The sequence below is a fragment of the Epinephelus fuscoguttatus genome, linkage group LG20 (genome assembly GCF_011397635.1).
Source record: "Epinephelus fuscoguttatus linkage group LG20, E.fuscoguttatus.final_Chr_v1".
NCBI classification, from domain to species: Eukaryota; Metazoa; Chordata; class Actinopteri; order Perciformes; family Serranidae; genus Epinephelus; species Epinephelus fuscoguttatus.
Window position 1 is genome coordinate 4233683 of NC_064771.1, and position 27852 is coordinate 4261534.

The window sequence follows — 27852 nt, forward strand, 5'->3', positions numbered from 1 at the left end:
GTAAAATGTTCACATCTGGAACGCGTGTGGTCATTGCAACCATCAGTATTTAAAAACTAGCGCTTACAAGTAACATTCAAATAACATTAATTTTGATCTTTTATCATCATCATCTGTATTATGTTCTCATTTTAAGACCAGTACACCTGTTTGATAATGCCATGCCCCCATTAGGAACATGTCTGATAGAATGATGCTGAAGGTTCATCCATACTGACTTTCACAGGGTTCAAATATGTGTGAACTATCTTGACACTTAGGATCTTTGGCTGTATTTTCAAGACCCAGTGACCTCATACATCCCCACCCCATCAACACACAATGCTGAATACTGTAATGATATCGCTTAAATAGAATAATAGGCAAATTCATATCAACTGCTAAATCATCCACACATGACGAAAAGTTGTGGGACATTTATTTCAGAAATGACTTTTTAATTGATACAAAAAGCACAATCAAGAACAGAGCAAACTGGTAAAAACACCTGAAAATATAAAATGATAAATATCCATGACATATCTGAAACAGTATCAAGATATAAAACAGCAATTTCTATATAAAAGACTGCATCCAGAGCTTAATTTGGACTGAATTTGTAAAAACAGCAGAGATTATTTGGTGAGTCAGTTTTCTGCTCTCTGTGTCTGAGCTGGAGAGGGGCAGCCATCTGGTTTGACAGATACAAATATTAAGGCATATTTGAACAAAAATCTCATTTTGCATGTAAACACCAATGATGCTAGAATGGGCTGGACAGCAAAACAGATACAAGTGATGACAGTTTAATTAGCGCACAGGACATCTCAATTAGAGTGGGGGGCTAAAGACATGAGAGTGGAGATTCTTCTGCAGTGATCCAAGGTTGTGTGATGCATTAAGACAGGGCTGTGGTCACAGCAAATTAAATGTCCTTTCAACAGCAGTTCAGTCTCATACCAAGTCAAACATTTTTTAAATGGTAAATTCAGTATTTTTTTTTAACTTGGACTCTATTTTCCCATGTTTTTGTGACCAAGTCACTAATGGGAACAACAGGTTTTGAAAGTGGTCCCGTATCAAGTGAAAGCGCTGCAGCTGTTAATAATAAAAACAGGCAGCCATAGAATCCCTTGGGGAGTTTTGCACTCCATCAATTTATGTCCACTAAAAGTACTTGTTTTTGCCACTGACAGGCTCAGATTATTATTTTTAGTGTCTGACAACATTATGGATAGGATCCCTTCAGAGAAAGACTTTTTGTGAAAGAGAAAGATCTTTTTTGTTTAACCAGAAATAGCCCAGAGGTCTCCATTGCCAAACCCACCAGACTCCATTTGAATAAGCAGTAATCTAACGTGTATAGAGCCAGCATATTGTCACTTCAGGGTTTATTTTACCAAACCACAGCTGGTGATTGTTGGAACAGTGGAAGGATGAACCAAAATGGCTTTATTTGGCCTCTGTTGATTTTGAATGAAGTGAGTTTAAGGGGCCATACACATGCCGTGTCTTTAACCACCTGGAAAACGTGAGGTCGGGTGCTATGTGCAACTCATGTTCCTTTCTGTGCCAGCTTTCAAGGGCATGGAGACAGGTTGCATCTGAAGCTGCTAAGCAACCATAACAAGCACCGTATCATAGCCTATATACATGAAATCCTAAGTTCAGGCACTGTTTTTAAAGTGTGCAGGCCTAAAATATTGTCTGTGGGACAGACATAAAGCTCTGGGTATTCCTACACTAAAATAATCAATTTCCTTTCCATATTTACCACAGACTGATATTTATGGAAGTAGGGAAAGATATCTGTTGGCTGTGAGTGGTTGTTCCTCGTTACATGACATGCACGCTGCTGCGTTCCAAAAGTCGAACCCTGGTTATCTCAAAGCGGGCCATCACACCCTGAAAAAAAGGCACTCGGGAACGCGTGCGCGTTGGCATCCCTCTGGCTTTTGAGTGCGTCTGCCACACGTCTACACTGAAAACAATGGATATGAGGGTGCAAAAATATGTGCGGCCCCTTACAATAACAAAATTACTGTTTATTGAAATAGAGTCTGGTGGAACTGGCGATAGAGATTTCAGAACTATTTGCGAATATACAAATATGATCTTACTCTTTATAAAAAAAGGTCTGTCTCTGTAGGCATCCTTTCCATAATGTTGTCAGACACTTAAAATAACCATCTGAGCATGTCACTGAAAAAAACAAGCGCTTTTAGTGGATATAAATTGACTGTGCCAAATGCCCTGAGTGGTTACATTGCAGCCTGTGTCACTGCTGCTGGCTGCAGAGCTCACACTCAACACTGGTCGAATTTTAGAAATTGTGGTCTCCATCAGTCACTTAGACACAAAAACATGGGAAAATAGAGTCCAGGTTAAAAAATATTTAAGTCACCCTTTAAGATAAGACAGGCCATTATGAAAATACAATAGCACTTCTTACACTTGGAGACATTTTGAGGTGCTGAGCAAGAAGAGCTTAGTTCCCTGATTGTGTTTTTACCCTTAGAGTACTGTGTTGCTACTTCATCTAAGACAGAAGAAATAATATACATCTCAAAATAATACCGACTTTGGACCATCACTCTATGAACGAGTAACTTAAAACTGACATTTGACATTTTGAATAGATAAACATATTTTTTCAATACCTGGTAATAATCTCATCTAGCTGGCAAACATTTGGTTAAAGACAAACAAAACAAATAACAGGTAGATGTCCAGCACAGTGGTAGCAACCCCAGAGGCTTTAGTGTTCATTACTTTACTAGAAGTGGGTGTAAAAATGTGAATTGTGCCTTGTGGGTGGAGATATAGGAAAGAGTCGTTCATCTGAAGAGCATTCATGTGTTGCATTTATCTAAAGATTAAAAAAGCATAAAAATATATCTTGCATGTAATATTTGTCATCTGGGGACCATGGATATCTAGCAAATGTCACAGATGTTTTTTTTTAAGTTATTTTAAGCCCTTCATTTGTTAAATGGATCTGCACATTGTGTTAGGTAGGATTACAGCTCACAGTCATATTGGCCAGCACAGATGATCTCCCCTTACACTCCCGATTTGCTGTCTTTTCCAAATGTTTCAAGTCCAGACAATCATGATTCTTTTTTATTCCTCAGACTGTCCTAACCTGTTAAGAAACTAGGGCTCAGATGTTACAGCCGAGGGGTTGAGGTCTCTGGGTCATTTTTTGGGGCTACTGTAGTGTCCCAGAGGTGAGCCCTGAACGTAGGTGAGGATGGCGCTCTGCAGGTAGCTGGCTCTGTTGGCTTCGTCTTCCCTCATCCTCTGGATCTCCGCCTCCTTCAGCCGCAGCTTCTCCAGCATGGAAGACATCTCACTCTCTTTGTCGAGGAGCACCTCCCTGTGGTTACTGCTAAGTACTGCAGGACAGCAGGCCACAGAGGGAGACAGGTATGAAAGACAGCGCTACAGAAAATATTTAATATTTCAAACATGATGCATTTTGACTTGGTTACAAGTCAAAACATTATATTCTGAACAAATCAGTAAAGTATGTTAATAAAGGGAAAAACTTGTACAGTTCAAATACTGGTTGACCTGGGTAATACTTCTTTGTTTCAAGTGAGTTATTCTTACACATGTAAAAACTAGTTGGTCTATTTCTTGCATTAGGGCACATCATGCTACCGGTATCACTATGTTTCTTGAATAAAATACATTTGAAATGTAATAAATGACACAAACAAAAACATACAGGAAACTATGTGACTTGTTGAAATGTTCTTGCTTTTGCAATAGGAAAGTAAATAGGCAGGTAAAGTGATAAGAAAATTGTGAAAAAGAAGGGTGCACCTTTAATCTCTCTCTCCAGAGCACTGATCTTCTCTTTGAGTCCTCCCTGTGCTGTTCTCTCTGCCTGTAAATGTCCGATCTGCTCCTGCAGCTCCACCCTAACCCTGCTTACTTCAGCCACCTTCTCCTGGTCTTTAGCCGACAGCTCCTGCAACAACACAAGATCTATTCAACACCCAAATTATCTTGATGACAACAAACAGACATCCTTCATATATTACTTCTGGAGGCTCATCAGACGGACAAGGCCACTGTACAGCAGAAAAAAGTAACTAGAGACCATCCTGCAATGGGATCACTCCAGCTGTGATACAGCAACCTGCAACTTAAAATAAATGTCGGCCAGAGAGTTTCCCTAGACCTTACTGTGAGCAGTTTCATGCAGTGATGCAGTTGGCAGGTGTAGTTTGGTAGGAAGAATATAGTTCCAACATGAAACTGCTCACAACAAGGTCTGTGGATCATCTTGAGTAACCAGGTCATGATTTCTGGAAAGAGACATTGCTGTTAAGTTTTTCAAATCTGTTTATTTGGCACAAGCACACAAGCCGAGTGCCACCTAGTTCCATTATACTGGGGAGAGTGCAGACATTTCTACAGCCAATATCTCCAGCACTCTGCAAATCACACCAAAACAATCTAGACTGATAAACAGCACTACTGGTTAATTCTGGGGTGAAGTGTCCCTAAACTAAAGTGAGTGTCTTAATGCTGTGAGAGGAAACCCACACAGACACATGCAAATTGCACACATACAGAGCCCAGCTGGCTCGATTGGCTTCCAGCCACATATAATCCAATGTTTTCACAATCCTGCATTGATGTCAGAATAAATCTGGTAAGAATCACATGTCTGACAATGTGACTAAGTGCTCACAACAGATTTTTTTATAGTGATTTACACATCATTTATATGATAAACCACTATTTATTTCATAAAGTGCATCTATGGTGTGAACACAGCCGTCACGTATAGAATATAACAATGCCTACACATAGTGAACCTAAACTGTTGTAGGTGTAGGAGGCAGCTGATGAGTCCTGACCTGCTGGAGTTCCTCCGTCCTACGCCTCATTCCGTTGATCTCGATGCTCTGCTGGCTGTTCTTGGCCTGCAGCTCTGAGATGGTTTGTTTCTGCTGGGAGCAATGGAACTGGACCTCCTGTAGGCAGGTACGCACAGAGCGAAGCTTCTCCTCCAAGGATGACACGTGCTCCTGCTGCTCACAGGAAATAAAGGTGGACGTAAGGAAGATGGAGAAACAGAAAATATTTCACCGGGATAATCCACCCAATATCAATACTGGTCTCCAGGGACTCCCAGAGAGTCATTAAAACAATGACCTATGAGGGAGGGCAGGAAAAGCACGTTGTTAGGCAATGTCTGAAATACCTACAATTTAATTTTAATTGTCAGATTCCTTCAGTGTTCATTGGTCAGGAGGTTTTTAACAGGAGCTGAATTACCCACAGAGGTCTCCTCCTTTCCAAAGGGACGAGGTGACCGGTTAAACAGGTTAAACCGGTCAAAACTCAGAATAAGGCAGTTTCACATTAAATACCAGTGTTTCTCTGACACTGTTCAGCATGGCAGAGGCTGGAGTTGAGCTGCCACTAACATCTGCTCAGCTTGTTTCTGTGATAACTTAAGATCCAGAGGTCAGATGACTAAAATCCTTCATCTGGAAAAAATAGAAAATGATTGAGCTCTAAAAGGTGAATCATAACAGTGTGGCTTAAACTGGATAAGGCCCCAATCACACTTCACGCAAAAATGATCAAATTCCTTTCCAAACAAAAAATATTTTTTTGTTGCTAGGCAACTACCCCATCAACTCCTTATCCTAACTTTCCTGTGTAATCAATCTACCATTTATTTATTCATTTTTATTTATTTCATAGTAATTAGTATCAAGTTCCCAAAATGGACAGGCAGAGGGTAATTGCTGTAGCTCTAGTTGAGGGTGAGAGGCCGTCAGCAAATAGTTTGTTGGGCACAGAGAAACAGAGATCTGTGTGGGTACATCAGTTTCCTCCAATGCTTACCAACTGTTAACTTGTTGTCGTGACCACCACATACAGCCCGCCTCTCAAGTCATCCGATTGAGCAGTTCAGAGTGCTCCAACAAAAACGCCAGGCGCCTAGAGCGCAGAAACACGAGGCCCATAGCAATGCAAAAACAGTGAGCAAAAAGCTTCATTCCTATTAAAAATTTTTACAAAAAGCTGCCTCCAGCTGCTAAAACATTTTCTGTGTGATCGGGACCTACAAAGTCAATTCATGTCAGTTCTTGGCAGAAAACCACAACCCTGACGCATGTGCAAAGAGGCTATGATGTCACTGATAGGTAACAGTGACTGAACGACACAGACCGCGTCCTTGATTAAAATGACAGATTTCAGAGTTTGAACATTGTTGACCAGTTTGGGATAATGTAAGTACACAGCTCAACAAAATATATAATATTGGTGAGACTGTTTTTAGACATTTTTATGCAGAACATTTAAATATGATATCTTCAAGCTCTGAGGCTAACAAATCTTTTATAAAACCTTTAGTCTCTTCTCATTCTTTTTTATTAGCAAAGAGCAATGAAAAACATAGGTAGTTGATTTTTCATTGTAAGCAGACTACTGCAGGTAACGATTAAAATTGGCCAATTACATCAGCTGAAGCTAAATTATGCTAATTTAGTAATAGAAAAACTGAAACATATGTCTGATTGATGTGCTTGTATTCACACAAAAATTATTTGTATGTGAAAAGACACATCACCGTATGACCGCCAGTGCAGTGTCTTTGTAGTTCAACAAGGTGGTGCCTCTTCTCCAGGTAGATGATCAGCTGACCTCACGTCAGTTGAAGAATCTTACAGTTAAACTTTGAATACTATCAGATCAACATTTGAATCTCTCCAGCTTCATAGTTTTGAATCAGGAGTTTCAGTATTTGGAGACAGTGGTTGGTTACATTTAATCAACATTTTGCATATATCATAGATAACCAAAATAGGTATCTTTGGGTCAAACTAAAATGTTGAAAGGTCAGGGATTTGAAAGGATTTGAGCTTGGTAAAATGCAATGGAGCCCTGTCCCTACTTGTACCACTATTGATGATTAGATTGTACCTTATTTGCAGGCCCATTCAGAATCTGTGCCTGCAGAAGTCAAATTTTCCACAGATTTTAGGAATATAGATGCTCAAACTCAGAATGTTGTCACTGTCTCCTCCAGCTCCTTGTGCATGTGTGTGACAACTGCATGTTGTATTCAGTTAGCCTTAAAATCAGTTAGTGGTGTAGTGAAAAGAAATGTCAAAAATAAGATTTACTGTTAACAGATTGTTAATAGATTAATTAATTTTGTCTCTGCTCCATACTGAACCTTCCTTCATTTAAATGGCCATGTGTGCCACATTTTGTTGGTTGACTTTTCCAACATTTTCATTTTCAAGTATTCATGATTTAAAAAATTTCTGATTTAAAGTTTCTCCTAATATCTACTACATAGTTCTTTTAGCCTTCTTACGGTGATTTTAGGTTTTAATGTATCGTGTGAGGTTATTTTTGTTCAAAAACAACTGTTATCATAAACAAATATTGTCTATCAAATTACAAGTTAAAAAAAAAAAAAAAAAACATGCCACAGAATTCTGCAGATTTCCATGTTGGATCACCTCTAAAATAATTGAAAAATAAGCAGATTCCGTTTGGGCCTGGTTATTTGTACGTTGCTTTGGACAAAATGTATGATCATTGTGAAGATAACTGTAGTAACATCTTAATAACCGATCATAATGTGTTGATTTTAAACCCACCTCCTCCTGACGCACTTGAGCTCGCACTCTTCCCATCTCCTCCTCTGCCTGGGCCCTCTCTGTCACACACGCTGCTTTGGCTTTACTCAGCTCCTACAGCAGATGGACATTATAATAGGACATTAGAGAAGAGCATAGGTAGACTGGAAATTTCTGCAGTGCTTCTCACACTGTGCTGAAGGCATCTCTAAAGATTCAAACCTACATAGGGCATTTATTTCACTGAATTTCTCTCTGTAGAAATGACCCAAAAATTCAGGGCTACTGTGTTAGTTCACAGCACAGTGTGAACATGTTCATTTTACCTTGTTCACCAACTGTACCTCTCCACCTATGTTGCAGACAGTTATATCATTCAACTCTCCAGCACTAAGGTCTTCCCATGTTCTACATTCACCCCCAGCTTGACCTGAGAAGTGGGAAATTCCCTGCCTGGGAAGAGAAGCTGCCTTGTAGATTTGAATAACTGAACTGCCTGGAAAATACAGTTATGGAAAGTAATAACTTCCCCCCTTCAATAAATAAAGCCTCCATTCTGTCTTTGGCAATAAACCTCAGCTGCATTAAATTTTGCATGCCCCCGTATATACAAACATGTCCCCTTATTTGCTATAAATGCCATTCCTCTGAAGCAACCCTTTCTCATAGCTTTGTCCTGTGCCCTAAGGTTGCATCTTTTTGGTCCGATGTCTGTAACAGCATCTCAGAAATTATTAATATTTCACTAGAACCAGAACCTGTATTAACCATTCTGGGTGTACCTGAAGCATTGAGACAACTCTCTACTGCCCAACAAAAATTTATGTAAAGGTGGAATTTACGCAGTGTGTGGGTTTCCTGATTTTCCTGGAATTGCTTTACAGTATAGTGTCTGATTTTATCCACTGATAGCACCACCGCAACACGAGACGGATGTGCCATAAACTATCGGGGCGCATCATTATAAATCCCACAGTGATGGTTTTTGCATTCTTTTATTCACTGTGATGGAGAGTGGTGATTGTGGTTAGCAGGTTTGTCTTTGTTAGATGAGTGTTAACTGAAAAGTAGCAGATTACAATCTTTCGTCTACTTCCTGAACATTGCTTTCACTATCAACAGTCTCCAGTGGCATCTGAAATGTGTAAGAAAAAGCACCAGTCACAGTTCTTGGTGTCCCCATGTGGTATCTCTGTGGCTTCTGTAGTCCTGACATGTAGTTACATTTTTGAGGAAACACATCTGTTACAGCAGCTACTGTAGCCACGTGCATAGCCTCTGCTGCTACACTATAAAATCCTGATCATCCTCCTCTGCAATCCAACTCACATTACCATCTGCGCGCCTGACTACCATGGGTTCTTGAGTCTTCAACCATTCTGCCCCTCAACTTTGGAACTTTCTCCCTCATGACATCCGCAATATTGACTCCCTTTTCACTTTAAAATCCAATCTGAAAACACATCTTTTCAAACTGGCATATTCTGTCTGAAGTAATGGTGACACACATATTGCAACTTGCACTGATGATGACTTTATGATGATGATTTTATACGTGATTATTATAATTATGATTTTTGTCTAGTTATTTTATTAATTTATTATACATTACTGAATAGTTTGACTTTATGATATATGGATATATTGCTGCTTTTTTAAAACTATGTATTGTAAGGTGTCCTTGAGTGCTTTGAAAGGCACATATAAATAAAAGCATCAATATTATTATTATTATTATTATTATTATTATTATTATTATCAAAAAATAACTTTTTTCTGAAACTGTCATGGTATCCACGCAGAAGTACTTATGACAGATAAAAAAAATCAGGCCCCTCCTCTTCCTCTCAGTGCTTTTAATGGCATTTGCAAGAATCCACTACATGTGAACATGTGAAAAGAGATTGACAAGCTTAGAGACTCCTCTGCTCTGACTAGTTGTTTCCTTCAGCCACGGTAGATTCTAGCAAATGCTTTTAGAAAGACTACAAAAAGGAGGGACATGATTTTTTTTTTTTTTATACAGATTACCTGTCTTTTATACTACTGTGTGGATATAGTGATAGTTTCAGCAAATTTGAATAGTTTTAAAAAAAAGTTTAAAAAGTTTAAACAGTTTTGGGTCGTCGGTGGCTTAGTGGTAGAGCAGGCGCCCCATGTACAAGGCTGTTGCCGCAGCGGCTCGAGTTCGACTCCCGCCTGCGGCCCTTTGCTGCATGTCACTCCCTCTCTTTCCCCCTTTCACACTTATCTGTCCTATCAATTAAAGGCTAAAAATGCCCAAAAAATATCTTTAAAAAAAAAAAATTAAAATAGTTAGTTTAAATAGTTTTATTGAGCCAAAGATAGAATTACATTTGTCATGCTTCAGCATCAGTGCTCATTTCATTTTACAAAAAAGAGTTTTTAAAAGATGAGTTCACAGATGCAGGAAAACTTAGTCTTGGTACAAGACTACCTTAACCCCTTCTATTACCCTATCCCTTACCCTTGTCTCACTCATTAACTTGTACTCAAAATGGGATACTGTAGAAGATTTGGTAACAACTCAGGAACTGTACTTTGTGCAAGGTGTGATTTGAGAATTTGCCAGATTGTGATATATTTTGAGAGTCTGCCCTTTAAGATGTGTCTTATACTTTCCAAATGTAGTGTACTGGTCAGATCACATAGCCACATATTGTAGGTTGGAACTAGTGTTCCTTGCTGTAATGATACAGTAGGAGTGGAATTTTTGTTGGGCAGTAGAGAGTTGTCTCAATGCTTCAGGTACACCCAGAATGGTTAATACAGGTTCTGGTTCTAGTGAAATATTAATAATTTCTGAGATGCTGTTACAGACATCGGACCAAAAAGATGCAACCTTAGGGCACAAGACAAAGCTATGAGAAAGGGTTGCTTCAGAGGAATGGCATTTATAGCAAATAAGGGGACATGTTTGTATATACGGGGGCATGCAAAATTTTGGGCACCACTGGTCAAAATTTCATTTACTGTGAATAGTTAAGTAAGTAGAAGATGAACTGATCTCCAAAAGGCATGAAGTTAAAGATAAAACATGCTTTTCAATATTTTACGCAAGATAACTGTACTATTCTTGTTTTGTACAATTTTAGAGTGAAAAAAAGGAAAGGAGCACCATGCAAAAGTTTGGGCATTTCAATACATTTGAGCTCTCACACAACTTTAACCAGGGTCGCAGACCATAATCACCTTGTTAGGACTATAGCTTGTTCACAGTCATTGTTAGGAAAGACTAGGTGATGCAAGTTTCAGAGCTTTATAAATACTGTGACTCCTGAAACCTTGTCCCAACAATCAGCAACCATGGGCTCCTTTAAACAAGACTATAAGAAGATAGCAAAGTGTTTTCAGGTAGCTGTTTCCTCAGTTTGTAATGTAATTAAGAAATGGCAGTTGACAGGAACTGTGAAGGTCAAGTTGAGGTCTGGAAGACCAAGAAAACTTTCCGAGAGAGCTTCTCGTAGGATTGTTACAAAAGGCAAAGCAAAACCCCTGTTTGACTGCAAAAGACCTGCAGGAAGATTTAGCAGACTCTGGAGCAGTGGTGCACTGTTCTACTGTGCAGCAACACCTGAACAAATATGACCTTCATGGAAGAGTCATCAGAAGAAATTAACTCTTTACAGTAAATTAAATTTTGACCAGGGTTGCCTACATTTTGAATGCCACTGTATGTTGTAGGCATGTAACGATATATCGAATTTCGTGGTGTCGCGATAAAATAAATTCTCGATACCGTCGTCGGAATGCCACAGTAGTTATATAGCTGCGTTCTCCTACAGAGCCAGTAATATGACTGTACAACTACATTCCCCATAATCCTTTGCATGCAACTGCGCACACAGGTGAGAGCAGACTCTTGCAGCTCAGCCTCTCAGCCTCTGACTCTGACCCGTGTGTGACCGGAGGAAACAGCGAATAAAAGCAAGGAGATTGTTCTTCTCTGTGGATTTTCTCCGCGACCGTTCGTCATAGTGAGAAGCCACACATATCACATGAAACAGCGGAATCATGGCTTTCCGACAAGACCGAGCACTTGTCTGTAGTCCAATGTTTTCACAGCGAAAAAAAAAATGATAAAGTTACACTAAAATAATGTATAACAGAGCTTTCATACAGCTTTGCACACACATTACTTTTGGATGGATTACTCGCGAATGCAGGCTCGCACAGAAATGCCACACATATCACATGAAAGCGCAGGACTAGAGCTTTTCTCTCCTCATCTCCTGTTCTGAGAAAGTGTTAGGGTCTCCTTGATGTCAAGATTGTCAACCTGGCATGAACGAACTGAGTGAATGTGTTTTTGAGTTTTTCTATGACTTCCAGGGAAATGGCTGGGCTTTATTTATTTTGGTTTTCTTTTACACACATCTCTACCCACCTCTCTCTCTCTCTCTCTCTCTCTCTCTCTCTCTCTCTCTCTGTCTCTCTGTGTATCTGTGAGTGAGGGATTGTGTGTTATTGAGTTTACATTATTTCTAATGTAATGTAATGTTGTTGTTGCAGGGTCTGGTTGTTCTAAGTTCTGTATATTTGATGAATATTAAGATCCTCATAGTTTGATTTCATTCAGATGACTTTCTAGTAATAGTACTACACTACTTTTGTTCAGAGTAGGTTAAAAAATACTGAATGTTTCCATTTTCATATTCTGTCACTATAGTTTTAATTGACATGACTTTGTTATGGCACTTTAATGTCTGCCTGCCTGGCAGTAATAGGGGGGAAATGAAAGCACATGTTCAACTGTGTGTTGATTTTTTAACAATAAATTTTCTCTTTTTTCCCCTTGTACAAATATCGTGATATATATCGTATCGTGGACTCTTTATTGTGATAATATCGTATCGTGAGTTTCTGGTATCGTTACATCCCTAGTATGTTGTGTATTTTTGCCTTGGAGTAGTGCAGTCTGTGTAGTGTTTTTATTCATATAAGAGTATCTGGCATTGTTTGAGCCATTTGTGTATGTGTTTGAGGATTTCTTCCCATGTCATCTGATATTTCAATGCCTATTTCTTTTTCCTAACTGGCTTGATAACTTTCAGAAGATGGAGAGGCTAATGATAGCAGGGTGTCATAAAGGTAGGAGATGAACGGTTTGGTGACATTTTAAGACAGTTGTCTACTGTTAATTGTCTCCCAATTTCAAATAGTATTAGATGTTTTTGTATTTAATCTCTAATCTGTAAGTGCCTGAAAAAAATTCTGATTAGAAGACTGAATTTCTTTTGTAGTTTTGTACTTTTCTATATTTAGATCTTTGACACTATGGATTCCTAAGTCACTCCATGTACAGAGGGTTTTATCTAGAATGGATGGTATAAAAGTGGGTTTTTTTGCAATGGGATGAGCGAGAAAAATAGGCTTAAGACTGAAGTGGGATCTGATCTGCTTCCATATACATAGTAAGTTATGACAAAAAGTTTGTAAGTTAAGTTTGTAAGTTAGTCTGTTATTAGCAGTTAGTTTGTTGACTGAGTGTATGTGTTACATTAATTGTGTCTTTATTTTTTTTAAACATGGGTGCTCTGACCTCCTCCAGTTGTATCCGCTGTCCCTCCAGCTTGAAGATGCGCTCCTGCAGAGCCCTCTCACTCTCTTCCAGATGTCGATTAACATGCTCCACCTGTAATGACATTGAACTTTTAGTATTCTATCCTGGTCTATCTAGTCTACATCTATTCGAGTACTGAGTTTTAGTAAAACCTTCAGAAAAGTGAAGTAAACAAGGAATCTCCAAGGTAACTAAATCTACCTGCCAGTACATCTTAAGCTTACTGACAACAGGTTACATCTGGTTTGTGTTATCCATACAAATGTTTAAGTGTAAAATAATATATGTTGTTGTTTAACAGGAGGCTATGTTCAGATACATTCTGCTGGTTGTCTGGCAACCAAACGGTGACAAAAAGACTTCAGACTTCCTGCAGTAGAGTGTCAAATAATTCCTTTGAACTTGCAATAATTGACACATGACCCTTGTCTGACAGGAATTTTATATCAGTTTAACATAACTTTTTTGTTGTTATTTGAACATTTAATTCTATGTCATATGAACCTTAAAATAATGAGTTCACATTTTACAGGATTTTTTTTAATATCATTGAACTATAAAAATATGTTGTGGTGAGCTTAGGTTTCTTGAGTGCTAGAATAAGGCAAATAGATGAATTCTGAACCAGGAAGTGCTCTTTATTTCACCTCAGCATAACATTATGTTAGACATGCTAATATCCACACTGTGTATATGACTTAACACATGGTGCAAAATGTCTTTTACCACAACATTAACTGTAACCCACCAAAACCATAGTGAAATGGTAATGAGTAACATGAGTAATTTAGAATACATTTAAACACTTTTCTTCAGTTTATGACGCATTCACACTGGCACTATTTGGTCCGCTTTAAACGAACCCTGGTCCGCTTCCACGGATAGTTTGTTTCGTTTGGAGTGGTGTGAACGCTCATTCAAACTCTGGTGCGGACCAAACGAGCAAACCCTGGTCCGCTTGAAAACTGGGGGTCTCGGTTCACTTGCAAGTGAACTCTGGTGCGGTTTGCTTACAGTGGGAAATGCAAATGGACTATCCAGCGAACCAAAGAGAGTAAGTAAACCAAAGAGGGGATGTGGCATAGAGCAGTGCATTTTGGGTAAAAAAAAAAAAGCCAACCAAATGAAGGTGTGAAATTTTTCAGCATTCCCAGCCCAATCCAATCGAGTCCCCCTGGACTATCTTGGTGTGAATGTGCCCACTGTCTCACGGCATGTTGGGAAACTCCACCCATTTAACCTCAATATGCCACAACATGTGAAGAGCACAGTGATAGTGTTGTCTATTGGCCTTTAACTAATTAGATGAAATCAGCTTTTAAATTTTAGCCAAATAAACTATAAAATTATGTCAAGCTCACAAGGGTTGAGTTTTTGTGTCAAGTGAACACAAAGTTTTTTGTCATTCTGACAATGCAGGGCATTTGTATAGGCTCAACATTAAAATTGTGTGTCATGGATGGATTGGGTTTACAGTGTTTGAGGAAGAAAATGGATGCAGGAGAACCAGGGGTATCGTCTTTTATTCCATGCATTCTTCTTCAAAGATCCCTCTGAGCAACAGTTAAATAAGAATAGAAGAAATTACCGGTCAAAGCTCAGCATCATATATATGTGCAGATTTAAATAAGAACAGGTTCCAGTGTCAGTGTTGACTGCTCAGTAATGCCAAAAAAAATTAACAGACAACATGTTGCTTTGGCAAACCTGTTCTTCAGACTTCACGAAGCTAGGCTTAATACTATTCGAACTGGATCGGGGGTATCAGCTGAATATTCTACGGAATGATAAATGAAAGTTTAAACCTATTCAATCTAACCACTGAGTAGTGCAGTATGTATGTGTGTGTATATATTGTGTACGGGAGAAAGTTCCTGATATCACCTCCTTCTGGCGGAGACTGTCCATGTCCTGCAGAGCCTGCTTGGACCTTCGCTTCTCTATTTCCAGACGGTCTGTCAGATGGGGACATACAGAAAATCTCTACTGGGTTTTATGTTTTAAAAAAGACATTCTCTTTGGGTATCTGTAATTAAGAATGTTTGTGTGTGTGTGTGTGTGTGTGTGTGTGCGCGTGTGTGTTCTTTGAGTGTGTGTCACCTTCAGCCTGTGCTAGCTGCAGCTTGAGCTCTGCCGTGCTGTTGGTCAGCTCCTGCTTCAGCTCAAAGATCTGCTGCTGCTGAGACTTACACCTGCGCTCCATCTCCTCCAACTGACACATACACAACAGTTAGGTTCATCTAACAGCCCTCATAATGCAGCACTGGTCTGTGTGTGTTGCTCAGCATTGGCATATACATTTTTTGTGCTAATGCTCAGACATAAATTAACACTTATCTGAGCAACCATTATTCTTACTTTGGTCACAAGTTGGCTGTTGGTTTCTGTCAGGTTTTGGATCTCTCGGAGGAGTCTGCCCTCTCTGTGTGCACTTTCCTAAAGAAAACATACACATGAGGTACATTCATTTTCGAACAGCAATTTGTCATAAAGTCTATTTTTATTTAATAATGGGATTTTTATTAATAACACTTTTGTTTTACTGCTTATCCTATCCTGACTTAAGTTAAGGAAAAATCCTATTATATATATATCTTTCTATTGCAGAAGCAATTCCTAAATTTATGGCTGTAGAAGAATGGATTCAGTTAAATTCCAACGAATATTACAGAGCAGTGCATGCAAGACAGCCCAAGAATGTCACAGAACTAGAAGCCTTTTGCAGGAAGAATGGGTGAAAATCCCCCCAAACAAGAACTGAAAGACTCTTAGCTGGTAACAAAAACCATTTAGAAGTTGTGATACTTGCCAAGGGGGGGTGCCACTAAATACTGAGCATGCAGGGTGCCCAAACTTTTCCATCAGGCACTTTTCCATTGTTGTTATTTTGAAATTGTAAAAGATTGAAATGAAATTAAAAAAAAAAAAAAAAAATCAGGTCATGGTTTTTTTTTTTTTTTGCTATTTACAGTGATCAAAATTTTGACCAGGGCTGCCCAAACTTTTCGACTGTATAACTGTAAGTATGTATCTCTTCACTCTATCTCCTCACTCATCCTGTCATTGCCTTTACTTTTGATTAGAATCTACCAGTGGGCTACTCAAAACGGACAAGCCGTAATATCGACTGCTCTCACTTGTCACTGGCTTGCTAGCTTGCTATCATAGACAAAAAAGACAGGCATTCAATTTTAGCTACAAGAAGTCGGAGGCACTAATTTTGTTGGTGGAGGAGAGGAAACTCCACCTTTTCAAGAAGTTTTCTTTCAATAATGCTATCTTCATATTTGTTGTCATAATCATTATATTTCAGTATCATGTTGTTCCACATTTTCACTGCCAATGCCATACAGAGCTCAAAACAGTTCTGCTGCCATTTTTGGCATTTATTTTTAATTTAGGACAGGGTCTAGGCAATTCTAATTTAGTATTCCTAACTTGGGAACCCATAAGTTAGGATGGTTCTCTAATAACAAAATTCCAATCCTAAAATAGGATTTCTTTTTCTAAATGCAGATTACGAAACATGTTTTGTAATAACAAAAATACTAAAGGTCATAAACTGAGATCAAATGGGCATTCAGATCTAGGGAGCTTCTATAATGAGGCCTCAAATCTGAATATATAGAGTAGAGTAATATAAGTATTTCCACTCTGACTGGGTTTTAATATTGAGAGGGTATCTGAATACAAATATCTTGTCCTGTGGCCAATTAGTAGCAAGTGCTAAAGCTCTCTTGAGCTAGCTAAATCACATATTTGTGTCCGTCACATATGTCCGTACCTCTTGCTCCTTCTTCCTCTCTCTGCTCTGTCGTTCCCTCTGTTCTTCTTTCTCAGCCTTCACTCGTGTCAGCAACTCTCCCAGGTTGTTGTTTTTCTGCTCAGAGAGGGCCAGGGCAGCCTCTGTCATCTGTAGTCTGCACAAAATCATATCATGTGATCAGAGTTACTGCATGTGCTTCTTACTATTCTTTAAAGGGAAATTTCGGTTTATTTCAACCCGTCTCCTACTGTCCTAAATTTGTTTCAAGTGACTAGTGACATAAAAATAATAGTTAGCATGTTAGCCGTTAGCCTAGATACAGCCGGGGCGCATAGTAGTGTCAGACCTGTTAAAACGTAAGTGAATGGGCATCCCTTCAAGTGCAAAGTTAGTCCACTAAACAAGCTTTTTTTTCCACAAAGACCGCCTCATATCGTTAGGATAAATGTCAGAGAACATATAGAAAACGACATATAAACGTGTTGTCTTGCCTTACCGGTGTGCTGCCATGTTTGTTTACCATCTAGCTCTGCTTTCCAAAGTGCGGCCGAACTATATCTCGCGAGCTCTAGATAAAGCCCAGCTGGATACTACTCCAGGTGGAGGTGTCTCATCCTCGGTCACATCCAGACCTTGAAAATAAGGCTGCAACCGGTCCCATTCCTTGCAACAGAGGCATTCCTCTCTGTGGGCATTGGGGCACAGCATTCACAGGTACACCACCAATCTCCAGAGCTACGCAGCCTTGCAGCAGCCATTCCTCCTCTCTCGTCCTCTACCTGTTGGGCCTCTCTCTCTCCTCCGTTCTTCAATTTCACGAAGCTCTTCATCAGTGTATTCTGGCTCAAATAAATAAGGGCGGCCATCAAACTCTGCAAAATCAAATTCCTCCTCCACAAAGTTGAAGACTGGCAAAAAGTCAGCCATTATTCTATAAATCTTTCATAAAATAAATGAATGAACTTTTCAGGCTACTGTCCGGTTCTGACTTCCAGCTGTTGCTGCTTGTTCTCGCGAGATTTCAGGCACGGTATGAGATCGCTGCTTGTTCTCGCGATATTTCGGCCGCGCTTTGGAAATCAGAGCTAGATGGTAAACAAACATGGCACCACACTGGTAAGGTAAGACAACAAGTTTACATGTCGTTTTCTATATGCTCTCTTTGTGGAAAAAAAGCTCGTTTAGTGGACTAACTTTGCACTTGAAGGGATGCCCGTTCTCTTACATTTTAATAGGTCTGACGCTACTATGCGCCCCGGCTGTATCTAGGCTAACAGCTAACATGCTAACTATTATTTTTATGTCACTAGTCACTTTAAACAAATTTAGGACGATAGGAGACAGGTTGAAATAAACCGAAATGTCCCTTTAAGGAACACTGGTAAGCAGCATATTGATGGTTTGAAGGTGAAAAACATGTAATGCACTTGGGATAACATCAGTATGGTGCATGTATATAGGTAACTATGCCAGCCAGAACAGTCTTTGGTTTTGCTGCATGTGCCGCATTATATCATTTTCAGTATTTTCAGGATCTTTGTCACCTTTATGAGAGGATGTCAGCACACGTAACAAATGTTCTTTTGCTGTCATAATCAATGTGTACCACATTTAATTTTTTTTTAATCACAAAATCACCTTATTGCAAAGTGCAAGAAGAACGCAAAACTCCTGCAGTACTAAAAACAACTTTGTTATCAGACCAATGCATTTCCTAATAACTACGAGCCAAAATATAAAGAAATTGTACTTGGGACCATATTTTTGTGGCTGCGCAACAACCAGTGCAAGCAGCATTCAGACATTTTGGTGTTACATCCACAAAGAACAACAACACACAATAATTTTAATGCTTGTATGAAGTCTGTGTATATCAGTAATGGCTGTAAATGCATGCATGTGACACAATTTACGTCTTCCCTTTGCATCTTTTAACTACTCATATGAACCTAACCAGTCTATACTTGTTTTATTCAAATACAAGGGAGAACTATTACCACATAATTTCATAAGGACTGACTTTCAGAATTCTATTAAATTCAAGTTCCAATAAAAAAAGGTCAAGTGTCATTAGACGTGAAATGTTAACATATTTAAAGAAAAGTAAGTAATAATATTTAGCTATACATCTTTAGCAGAGTACCTGGGTGGGGTAAGTATACTGCGCTGATCTTTTTCACAGCAGAATGAGCTCATACCATTATATGTGCCACTTGAAAGAATATAAGTTTCAGACTAAGGATGTCTGTGTACCTGAGAACCTTCAGTAACTAATAGTAGCTGCTCCTATGATGCCTGATTAAATATTTAGCTTGTACAAGTGTTCAGGTAGGGTTGAGTCAGTGAGGAAGCCTAAATATATACTGTGGTTCACACCGGAGTCTCCCTTACAATTGTGTTTGACTGAAAAATGTACTAGAGTAACTTATATTGCATTTAGCACCCACAAACACACTGTACTGCTCTTCACATTGTGAATACTGAATAAAGGAAAATGAAATGCTTACTTGGCAGTGAGAGAGTTGACAGCTGACTTCCTCTCATTGAGAGCTTCCTGAAGTTGGCCTATCTGAATGGAGGTGGACCTAATCAATCAGAAAAGAGGTCACAAAGTCACTGCCATGAGGTCATGGGTACAAAAAATCAGATTATTTGACGAAGGCGCAGAGGGATAGCTATGAGTATAAGCACTGTAAACTAGAATTACCACCCCACGACTGTATGCCTCTGCGCACCAGTCAAGTGTCTCGTAATGCCACACTGAACTTGACCTTTGACCTTCAAACCACAAAACTCTAATCAGTTTACTCTTTAGTCCAAGTGGACGACTGTTTTAAATTTAAAGAATTTCCCTTAAGGCGTTCTTGAGATATCTTGTTCACGACAATGAGACGGATGCAAGGTAACACTGACCTTGACCACTGACCACTGAAATCCAAACAGTTCATTGTCGAGTCCAAATGAACGTTTGTGCCAAATTTGAAGAAATTCCCTCTAGGTATTCTTGAGATATCACATTCACAAGATTAAGACAGATGAGGTCACATAGACTTGACCTTTGACAACATTCTTAAGATATTACATTCCCAAGAATGAGACAAATGGGGTCACATAGATTTGACCTTTGACCTTTCACCACCAAAAACTAATCAGTTCATGGTTTCCAAATGTGTTGTCCACTATTGTGCCAAATTTCAAGAAATTTCCTTGAGGCCTTCTTGAGATATCATGTTCATAAGGATGGGACAGACGGATGGACAACCCGAAAATACAATTTGTCCGGCTAAAGCAATTGCCAGCACAGAGGCATGAAAAAAGTGCTGACTAAATAATATGTTCTACATCTCCCTGGGTTTATTTCCTTTTCAGCGCAAATGTAAAGGGTTAAAGACTGATGTGGAGGTTGTGCCTCTCAGTTATAAAACTATTGTTATAGCCAATGACTGTACGCAATAACAACTTCACTCACCCGCTGGAGCGTCCCATCTCCTCCCTCTGCCTGTCTATGGTTTCCATCAAGGTTAGAAACTAAAAGAGAGGAGGAACAACCACAATTACCACCAAAAACTTCATCATGACATCGGTTATACTTAACAATAATTTAAGTGTAAAATATGTCATTTTCTGCTGGTCCCTCAATCAAAACAATGACAAAAGATGGAGCAATGCTTTCATTGTAGTCAGTTTCTCTCAGTTGGGATTCCTTCAGAGTTCATCGTTTTTACAGGAGGTTTTTACTGGAAGCTGAATTATCCGCAGGGGTCTCTTCCTCTCCAAAACAAACAGACTAGGTGATTAAAATTGGCAGCAACACTGACTAAAGCAGTTTCAAATAAAAAAACTCAGTGTTTCTCGGATGCTATTCAGCTCATCGTGGAGAGGCTATTAGCCCAGCTCCTGCTGATGTGGGCTCAACCTTTCTCACTGATAATTTAAGATGCAGACATTGAGGAAGTTTTTACCAATAGCCGAATTATCAGCAGAAGTCTTCTGATCTCCAAAACAAACAGATCAAGTATTTTAAACTTATAAAAATATAAAAAAGCTGTGCACTGTTTTTACTGAGACTCCTCCAGTAGAAAGGAGTTCCAATGAAGACTACTGGGGAGGTCTTTGAATATCTAACTTAATAGTCCACAGACATGGTAGTAATGGTCACATTGTCATGGGGATAAGTGAGCATATTTTTGTGATTTTGAAAAGTCTTAAACAGCCTTCATCCACCAGTGTTCTTGCTCTGTTAGTATGAATTATTTTCTTCTTCAGTGTGAGGATTACCTGCCGGCCCTTCTCCTCCTTTAGCGTCTGGATCTCCTTGCTAAGGACCTGAGTCCTGCTGCGGCTCTCTCTCAGGGTGGACTGTATGTCTGAGTTGTGCCCGGTGGTCTGCTCTGAAAGGGTTAAACAACAGGAGCAAAAGGGTAATGAGTGAAGAGAGAAAAACATGGGTACTGAGTGGAGAACAGCATGCATGTTCTGTACAACATCTATTACACGTCTGTCCGTCCTGGAAGAGGGATGCCTCCTCAGTTGCTCTTCCTGAGGTTGCTACCAATTTTTTTCCCCCATTAAAGGGTTTTTTGGGGAGTTTTTCCTTATCCGCTTTGAGGGTCCTAAGGACAGAGGGATGTCGTATGCTGTAAAGCCCTGTGAGGCAAATTGTGATTTGTGATACTGGGCTTTATAAATAAAATTGATTGATTGATTGATGTTAACAGGTATGACTGAGTGATAATCTGTACCACATTCAGATCAGTCCACACACTTTCCCAATAATGACAGGGGTAAAAAAAACAAACATACTATTCAAACTGAATATAGACTGATAAGCCACAATGTTAAAACCTCTGACAGGTCAAGTAAATAGCATTGATAATCGTGTAAATAAACTTAAACTTGTTTTAAATGCTGTGTGGATTCGATTTGCCTCAGTTTTAGTAGGGTGGAGAGAGAACTCTCAGACACTGATATGTGAAAACGTGAACTACCTAAAACCAAAACTATCTGAAGGGAGAGATACCGCCAGAGGGAACTGAGAAAATAAGATTTCTTTTGTAATTTTGACGAACCACCCCTTTAAGGAGGCAGACAGGATGCAGCTGCATGTTTGGGGGTTGGGGTTATACAGAACACAAGTAATGCAGAATAGAAAAACTAGGGTAAATTTGTGTACACACACACACACACACGCACACACACACACACACACACACACACACACACACACACACACCTTACCAAGTGCTTTGAGTGTGTCACTAGGTATGTTGTTCCCTGCCATCTCCAGCTTCATTATGCTCTTGTTCTTCTGCAGAGCCTCCAGCAGGGACCTGCCACCCAGCAGACCAATGTTGTTCCACCTCAGATCTGTGAACACAGTCAGTGGCAGTGGGTGGCATTGTCACTTCACAGCAAGAGGGTTTCTAATTTGAACGTGGGATCAGGGGTTCGAACTCAGGGGTGGGGGAGCCCTTCTATGCAGAGTTTACATGTTCTCCCCACATCCGCTTGGGTTTTCTCCAGGATACTCTGGCTTCCTCCCACAGTCCAGAGACATACAGGTTAGGTTAATTGGTGACTCTAAATTGACCGTAGGTATGTATGAATGGTTGTCTGTCCCCATGTGTAAGCCCTGCAATAGTCTGGCGACCTGTCCAGGGTGTACCCCACCTCTCGCCCAATGTCAGCTGGGATAGGCTCCACCTTAAAGCAGGAACTTTGTGTCAATGGTTATACACCTGGACAACAAAGTGAAGGGCTCCTATTTTATGTGATTGTGTCTCACCTAGCACTTGCAAAGTGGCGTTGCGTTGAAGTGCCAATGCCAGCTCAGACGCTCCGTGGTGGTTGATCTGATTGTTGCGTAGGTCCAGCTGTGTCAGCACAGTGTTGGAGGCCAATCCCTCACAAAAGAGTAAGAAGGCTTCATCCCACACTCCCAAAGCGTTCCACTCCAACACTAGCCTGTAAACAGTATAAACACAAATTTTAAGCACCAGGTGTTAATAAGGAAATTGTTCTCTGTTGCATACTTGCAGCAGTGTGGGGTTATTTTCTGACTAAAAAGTCCTGATTGAAAATCCTTTCTAGGAAAATAAAAAAGTTATTAGTTGACTGCAATAATATGTAGCAGAAGTCAACTTTGATTAGCATAGATTTTTCTGACCAGTTTAGACTGGTCACAGTTTGCACAGGTTAATACGGCCATGGTTACACCTCTCATGTCAGCTTAAATTAGGGCCAGTGATTTGACAACAACAACAACAACAGTTAACATTATTGAGTTCTTGAGCATAATTAATATCAATCTTGGAAGCCATTGGCTAACATCTGACGATGATAAAGCATCTGAGCGCAAGGGTCAATATTTTGGGAGATCTGGATTGTGTTCAAAATCACATAATAACATACTATTCATACTAAGAATGACGTAAAAGTGGGTATGTGGTTTGTTCACACTGCATAGTATGTGGATTTTGTGAACACGAGAAACGCCCGACTGTAGGCTACACTACAAGGCACTGCGTCTCTGCACAGTGTCCAGCGATGGATTTTGAGCCAGGCTAAAAGCTATTAATATGTCACTTTATTAAGTTTGAATATTTTTTCAGGCAAAAAAGTAATTATTTAGATTCCCAATATGTGGTCAGTTTATCCAAATAACACCTTTTTGTAATTTTAATTTGGAGATGTGTCAGCTGCTGGCTGGGTCAGACCAGTCGTCAGTCATGTGATGCGGCCATGACATCAAGTCAGGATCAGGATTTATTGACTGTTTATAGACTTTATTATGACATGACTTTCTTACTTGAGTGTACTGTACCTCGGTGTAAACAGTCGGTGGGTAATGGCTGGTTATCATTCATTTAGTAGGCAACATGCAGTACAAACAGGTGGAATATGTAGTAAGCGATTCTGAACACAGCTTGGGTGTAGCAAGTGGATATCATGGCCAAGATTTCCTCTTTCATGCACTGTTCACTGTTTACAGTTTGAGTTGCAACCTGAGTCAGGTCTGGACAACATTGTGGTCAATCTCTATGAACACATATGTGCATATAACAGCAGATAAATTAAAAAAGAAAAAAAAAAAAAAACGAGTAAAAAGCTAAATCCTCATTAGACGATGGCAGATAGGTTCTGAGACTGCATTTCGGACAATGCATTCCACCTCTTTTTTCACGGACTGATTACCTGCAGGCAACCAAAACCCACTCAAACAGGACTGATCAATACTACTTGGACTACAAATGAAAACCAGAATACTTCTGATACCAAAATCTTGTCCAGCTGTCTACCGATTCGGCATTTATTTGCAGATATTTGTTTCTAGAGATTCAATTTATATTGGCTGCATCATGTATTTTATTAAAGAACATGTTTTTGTTGTATGGTTCTGTATGTAAGGCACACGGCCAAACACTGACAAATGCCCTTTGCACTTTTTTAACAGTTAACTCCACCTGAATTGCATAACTTGAGATACTGTTCTAATTTTACTGTCATAAAGATGTGATTGATTGGCTGTGGTAGATTCACTGCAAATACTAATACTAATACTAATACTAATAATACCAGCAATTCAACCATCTTTCTGTGAGGAGCCAAAAATCTGCAAATAAGTGTAGCAGTTACACAAACACCAGGTGATGGGTAAATGCACAAACATTTTAGTAAATCAATTCTTTTATACCAAATATATATTTATGATTTCAATTGTAACACACAAAACATATTTGTGGATTTTACTTCATTTGATGTTTTTTCTTAAGCTTTCAATGGCATCTCAGGCTTGTCATCGGTGGATGGAATTTGATAAGCTGTCATAGAGAGGTCACATACTTATATCATGTGATGACAACTGAGAAAACTGCGCCCACTGATGAAGACCAGAAGACATAGATGAAAGCATTGGAAACAGCTAGTAAGAAGGCTTCAATTAAGATTATTTTATCCAAATTCACATTATTTTTTTGATATTTTATAATCACTTATAAACACATCTGGTGATTGCGAGACAGAAAATAATTTCAGAACATCCTTCTCACCTCTGCAGAGTCTTGTTACGTGCCAACAGCTTTCCCAACACCTCAGCTCCTGTAGATCTCAGGTTATTCCCCTGTCAACAATATGTTACATTTACCAACCATGGCTTGTGAAATAAAATCCAGTAATGTCTGAGAGTGTGGACAGTCTAATATAGCAGGTGTTACCTTCAGATCCAGGACTTTCACAGTTGTGTTGCTGAACAGTCCAGTCAGAAGTACTTTGGCACCTGAAAGTCACACACAAGCATGAAAACGGACACTGATATAAATTATGTTATACTCACTGTCATTAAAGTCAATGTGCAGAGACCAACTATGGTTATTCCTCAGTGCCATAGAGCTCCATTGGTGTCCAAAAATTATTCAAAACATATAGATGAGCCACACTGTTACACTTGGTGGCATGTCCCTTCATTATCATGAACACACACTGTAGTTTATTTTGACTCAATCCCACATACACCGTCCTGCTGCCCTGAATATTCACTAGTGCACCAAATGTAGATTAATTCACCACTGAAAATAGTTCCCAACAAATGCACAATTTCCTCAACTAAAGTGACCAGCTGTTACAGGAAAACTGTTGATGATTTTAAAAAATGAAAATATATATTTGTAATTCGCTTTTCAAGATTTGGTTATATATGGAAATTTAAAAGATGCATTAAGCATATACTTGCATTTGAAAATATATGCTAATTGACACCTGATCTTACACTAATCAACTTAGAATATAATACCCTAAACTACTAGTTTGTCAGTCTCAAGACTTACACACCTTCCTCGCTGAGCATGCAGTCACTAAGTAGCACCTCTGTAAAGGCGGTATCTTTTTGGAAGCTTCTGGCCAGCACAGAGCAGGTATCTACAGACAGGCTCCGTCCCCTCAGGTCCAGTCTGGAGCCCTGAGCTGCCCTGCTCTCTTGGAGCTGAGCCACAATGCTCTCCTGAGGCTCCACACCTCCCTCCTTACACAAACGCAGGTACGTCCGCTTGAAATCCTCCATTGTGAATCACCAGTCTCTCCTTTTCATCTGAGATACACAACGCTTTCTTCACGTCTTCCTTCTTTCCTCAGTGACTTGGCTGGAAAAGAAAGGATTGAATTTGCTGGATGATTGATTAGCTGATTAATTGACAGAAAATTATAGTATTTTGATATCAGATTAATTATACAAGTCACCTTTACAAGCAAAAAAGCCAAACATTCCCTAGCAGCTTTACAAATGTGTGGACATACTGCTTTTCTTACACTCGTGTGATTGTAAATTTAATATCTTTGGCGTTTGGACTGTTGACATCACCATAGGCTCTGCTCTTGGAAATCATGATTGCCATTTCTAATGATCTTATGACATTTTATGGACAAAGATTTAATGAATAAATCCAGAAAAATAATTATTAATAATCATTAAGTAATCATGAGAAAATAGTGGGTAGTTTATGTGTTTACGATTATCATGCATCCTACAGAGCTGAAAAATAATTTAACAAGGCACTGGCACTATCATTTTTACTGTCCCACCTGTCCTGTACCTCAAAGAGAATTCTCTCTGCTACTCATGTTTTAATCATGTACACAGATCTACTAGCGGCTCATTACCATCAGGAAGTAAGTGGAAGTGGACGCAGAACTGCACAAAGGCCAAATTCAAAAAACAGTAATCAGCTGCTTTTATGGGGCCAAACTGCATGAGACTCTTGTTTGTAGAAGAGACAGTGCTTCCGATGACTTCGTTCAGCCACTTAAAGGACAGTTTCTGATTTGGAATACAATATATGGATGCTTTATTGAGGAAAGACTTGTTAGGCACTGACAGCGTCCCGAGTCACAATGATGGACAGCAAGGCTAACATTAGAAGACGTCCAACACGTGTCACTCATTCACTAGAATTTCTTATTTCTTATTTCTCACCTTTATTTATTCTCAATCAGTTGGGTACCAGCATCAGAGAAAAATATCTCGTAAATTAGAAAATCTAATCTTGCTGCTGCTAGTAACATCTGGAAATTATCTTGCAAGTACTCCACTGACAAATGCCATAGCGTGCCTCATGATTTCTACAAAAACACATACGTCGTGACATAAGGAGGGAAATCCACCCAACACCACTAGAGCCACCTCTTGAATTCGGCAACATCCGTCTTAAGAACCAGATCATATTACAAGAAATTCAAACTTTAAGAACTGATTTGTCTGTCATGTTAGCTAGTTGGCGGAAGCGAACAGTGTAACACAAAAACATAAAATTCAATGAAATAAATACTGCTTGGTGAAGCATATGTATGCCGAATCAAAAAAAGACTTCTATTAATTTAGAAAACGTATTGCGTTTTTATCTAACTATGTATGTATCTTGGGAATAATCAAGCTAAACTTTAACTGCCAAATTTTGAAAGAGAGTGTCGCGTAACATTATCGTTTCAGTATCTCCACGCGAGTCAAAGGCTCTTGCAGGGCTATCTGATTAACCGACGTGTAAATAACGGAAGTGCGTGGGAGTTTTCCCACATAAAAATACGTTTGGTATCCAAAGACAAAAAAACCCCACAAACCTCGGTGACTACAGTACAATTATCTCCCCAGTAGTTATTGTTGTTGTAGACATCACAGCTGACAGGCAAAGGAAGCCAAGCGACAACGTAACTAGGAAGTGTATTTCGGCGCAAAGCATCTTGGTCAGCGTAGTTTCGAAAACATGAGTATTTTTCAGTCATCTACCCCTGATCTACCCTCGGCCTTAAAGTGAACTAGAACGGAACTTAATCAATCTTAATCAATCAAATAGACACACAGGACGTACTGGTTTAAACGTCGTCGTATATAACGCAGTGTTATTTTGATT

General features: G+C 39.3%; 1 protein-coding gene across 1 annotated transcript; it reads right to left on the reverse strand.

Annotated features, from left to right (window-relative positions):
- Positions 1 to 414: 414 nt before the first annotated feature.
- lrrc45 (leucine rich repeat containing 45) lies at positions 415 to 27660 on the reverse strand. Its single transcript, XM_049563892.1, has 18 exons — positions 27563 to 27660; positions 25784 to 26091; positions 25171 to 25232; positions 25006 to 25076; positions 22743 to 22921; positions 22196 to 22324; positions 21236 to 21348; positions 20427 to 20485; positions 19465 to 19542; positions 16976 to 17111; positions 15550 to 15627; positions 15292 to 15403; positions 15076 to 15146; positions 13171 to 13263; positions 7629 to 7721; positions 4857 to 5030; positions 3811 to 3958; positions 415 to 3377 (listed from the first exon to the last, which is right to left on the reverse strand). Exons 2-18 carry the CDS (start codon positions 26010 to 26012, stop codon positions 3178 to 3180), a joined length of 2025 nt encoding a protein of 674 aa, XP_049419849.1. The 5' UTR covers positions 26013 to 26091; positions 27563 to 27660; the 3' UTR covers positions 415 to 3177.
- Positions 27661 to 27852: the final 192 nt, after the last annotated feature.

Coding starts and splice junctions, on each gene's coding strand:
- lrrc45 (XM_049563892.1), bottom strand. CDS start 26,012: ATGGAGGATTTCAAGCGGACGTACCTGCGTTTGTGTAAGGAGGGAGGT. Junction 17,112..19,464: donor GTCAACTCTCTCACTGCCAA/GTAAGCATTTCA, acceptor GATTTTGTGCAG/ACTACAGATGACAGAGGCTG. Junction 7,722..13,170: donor AGCGGATACAACTGGAGGAG/GTCAGAGCACCC, acceptor CATCTGCTGTAG/GAGCTGAGTAAAGCCAAAGC.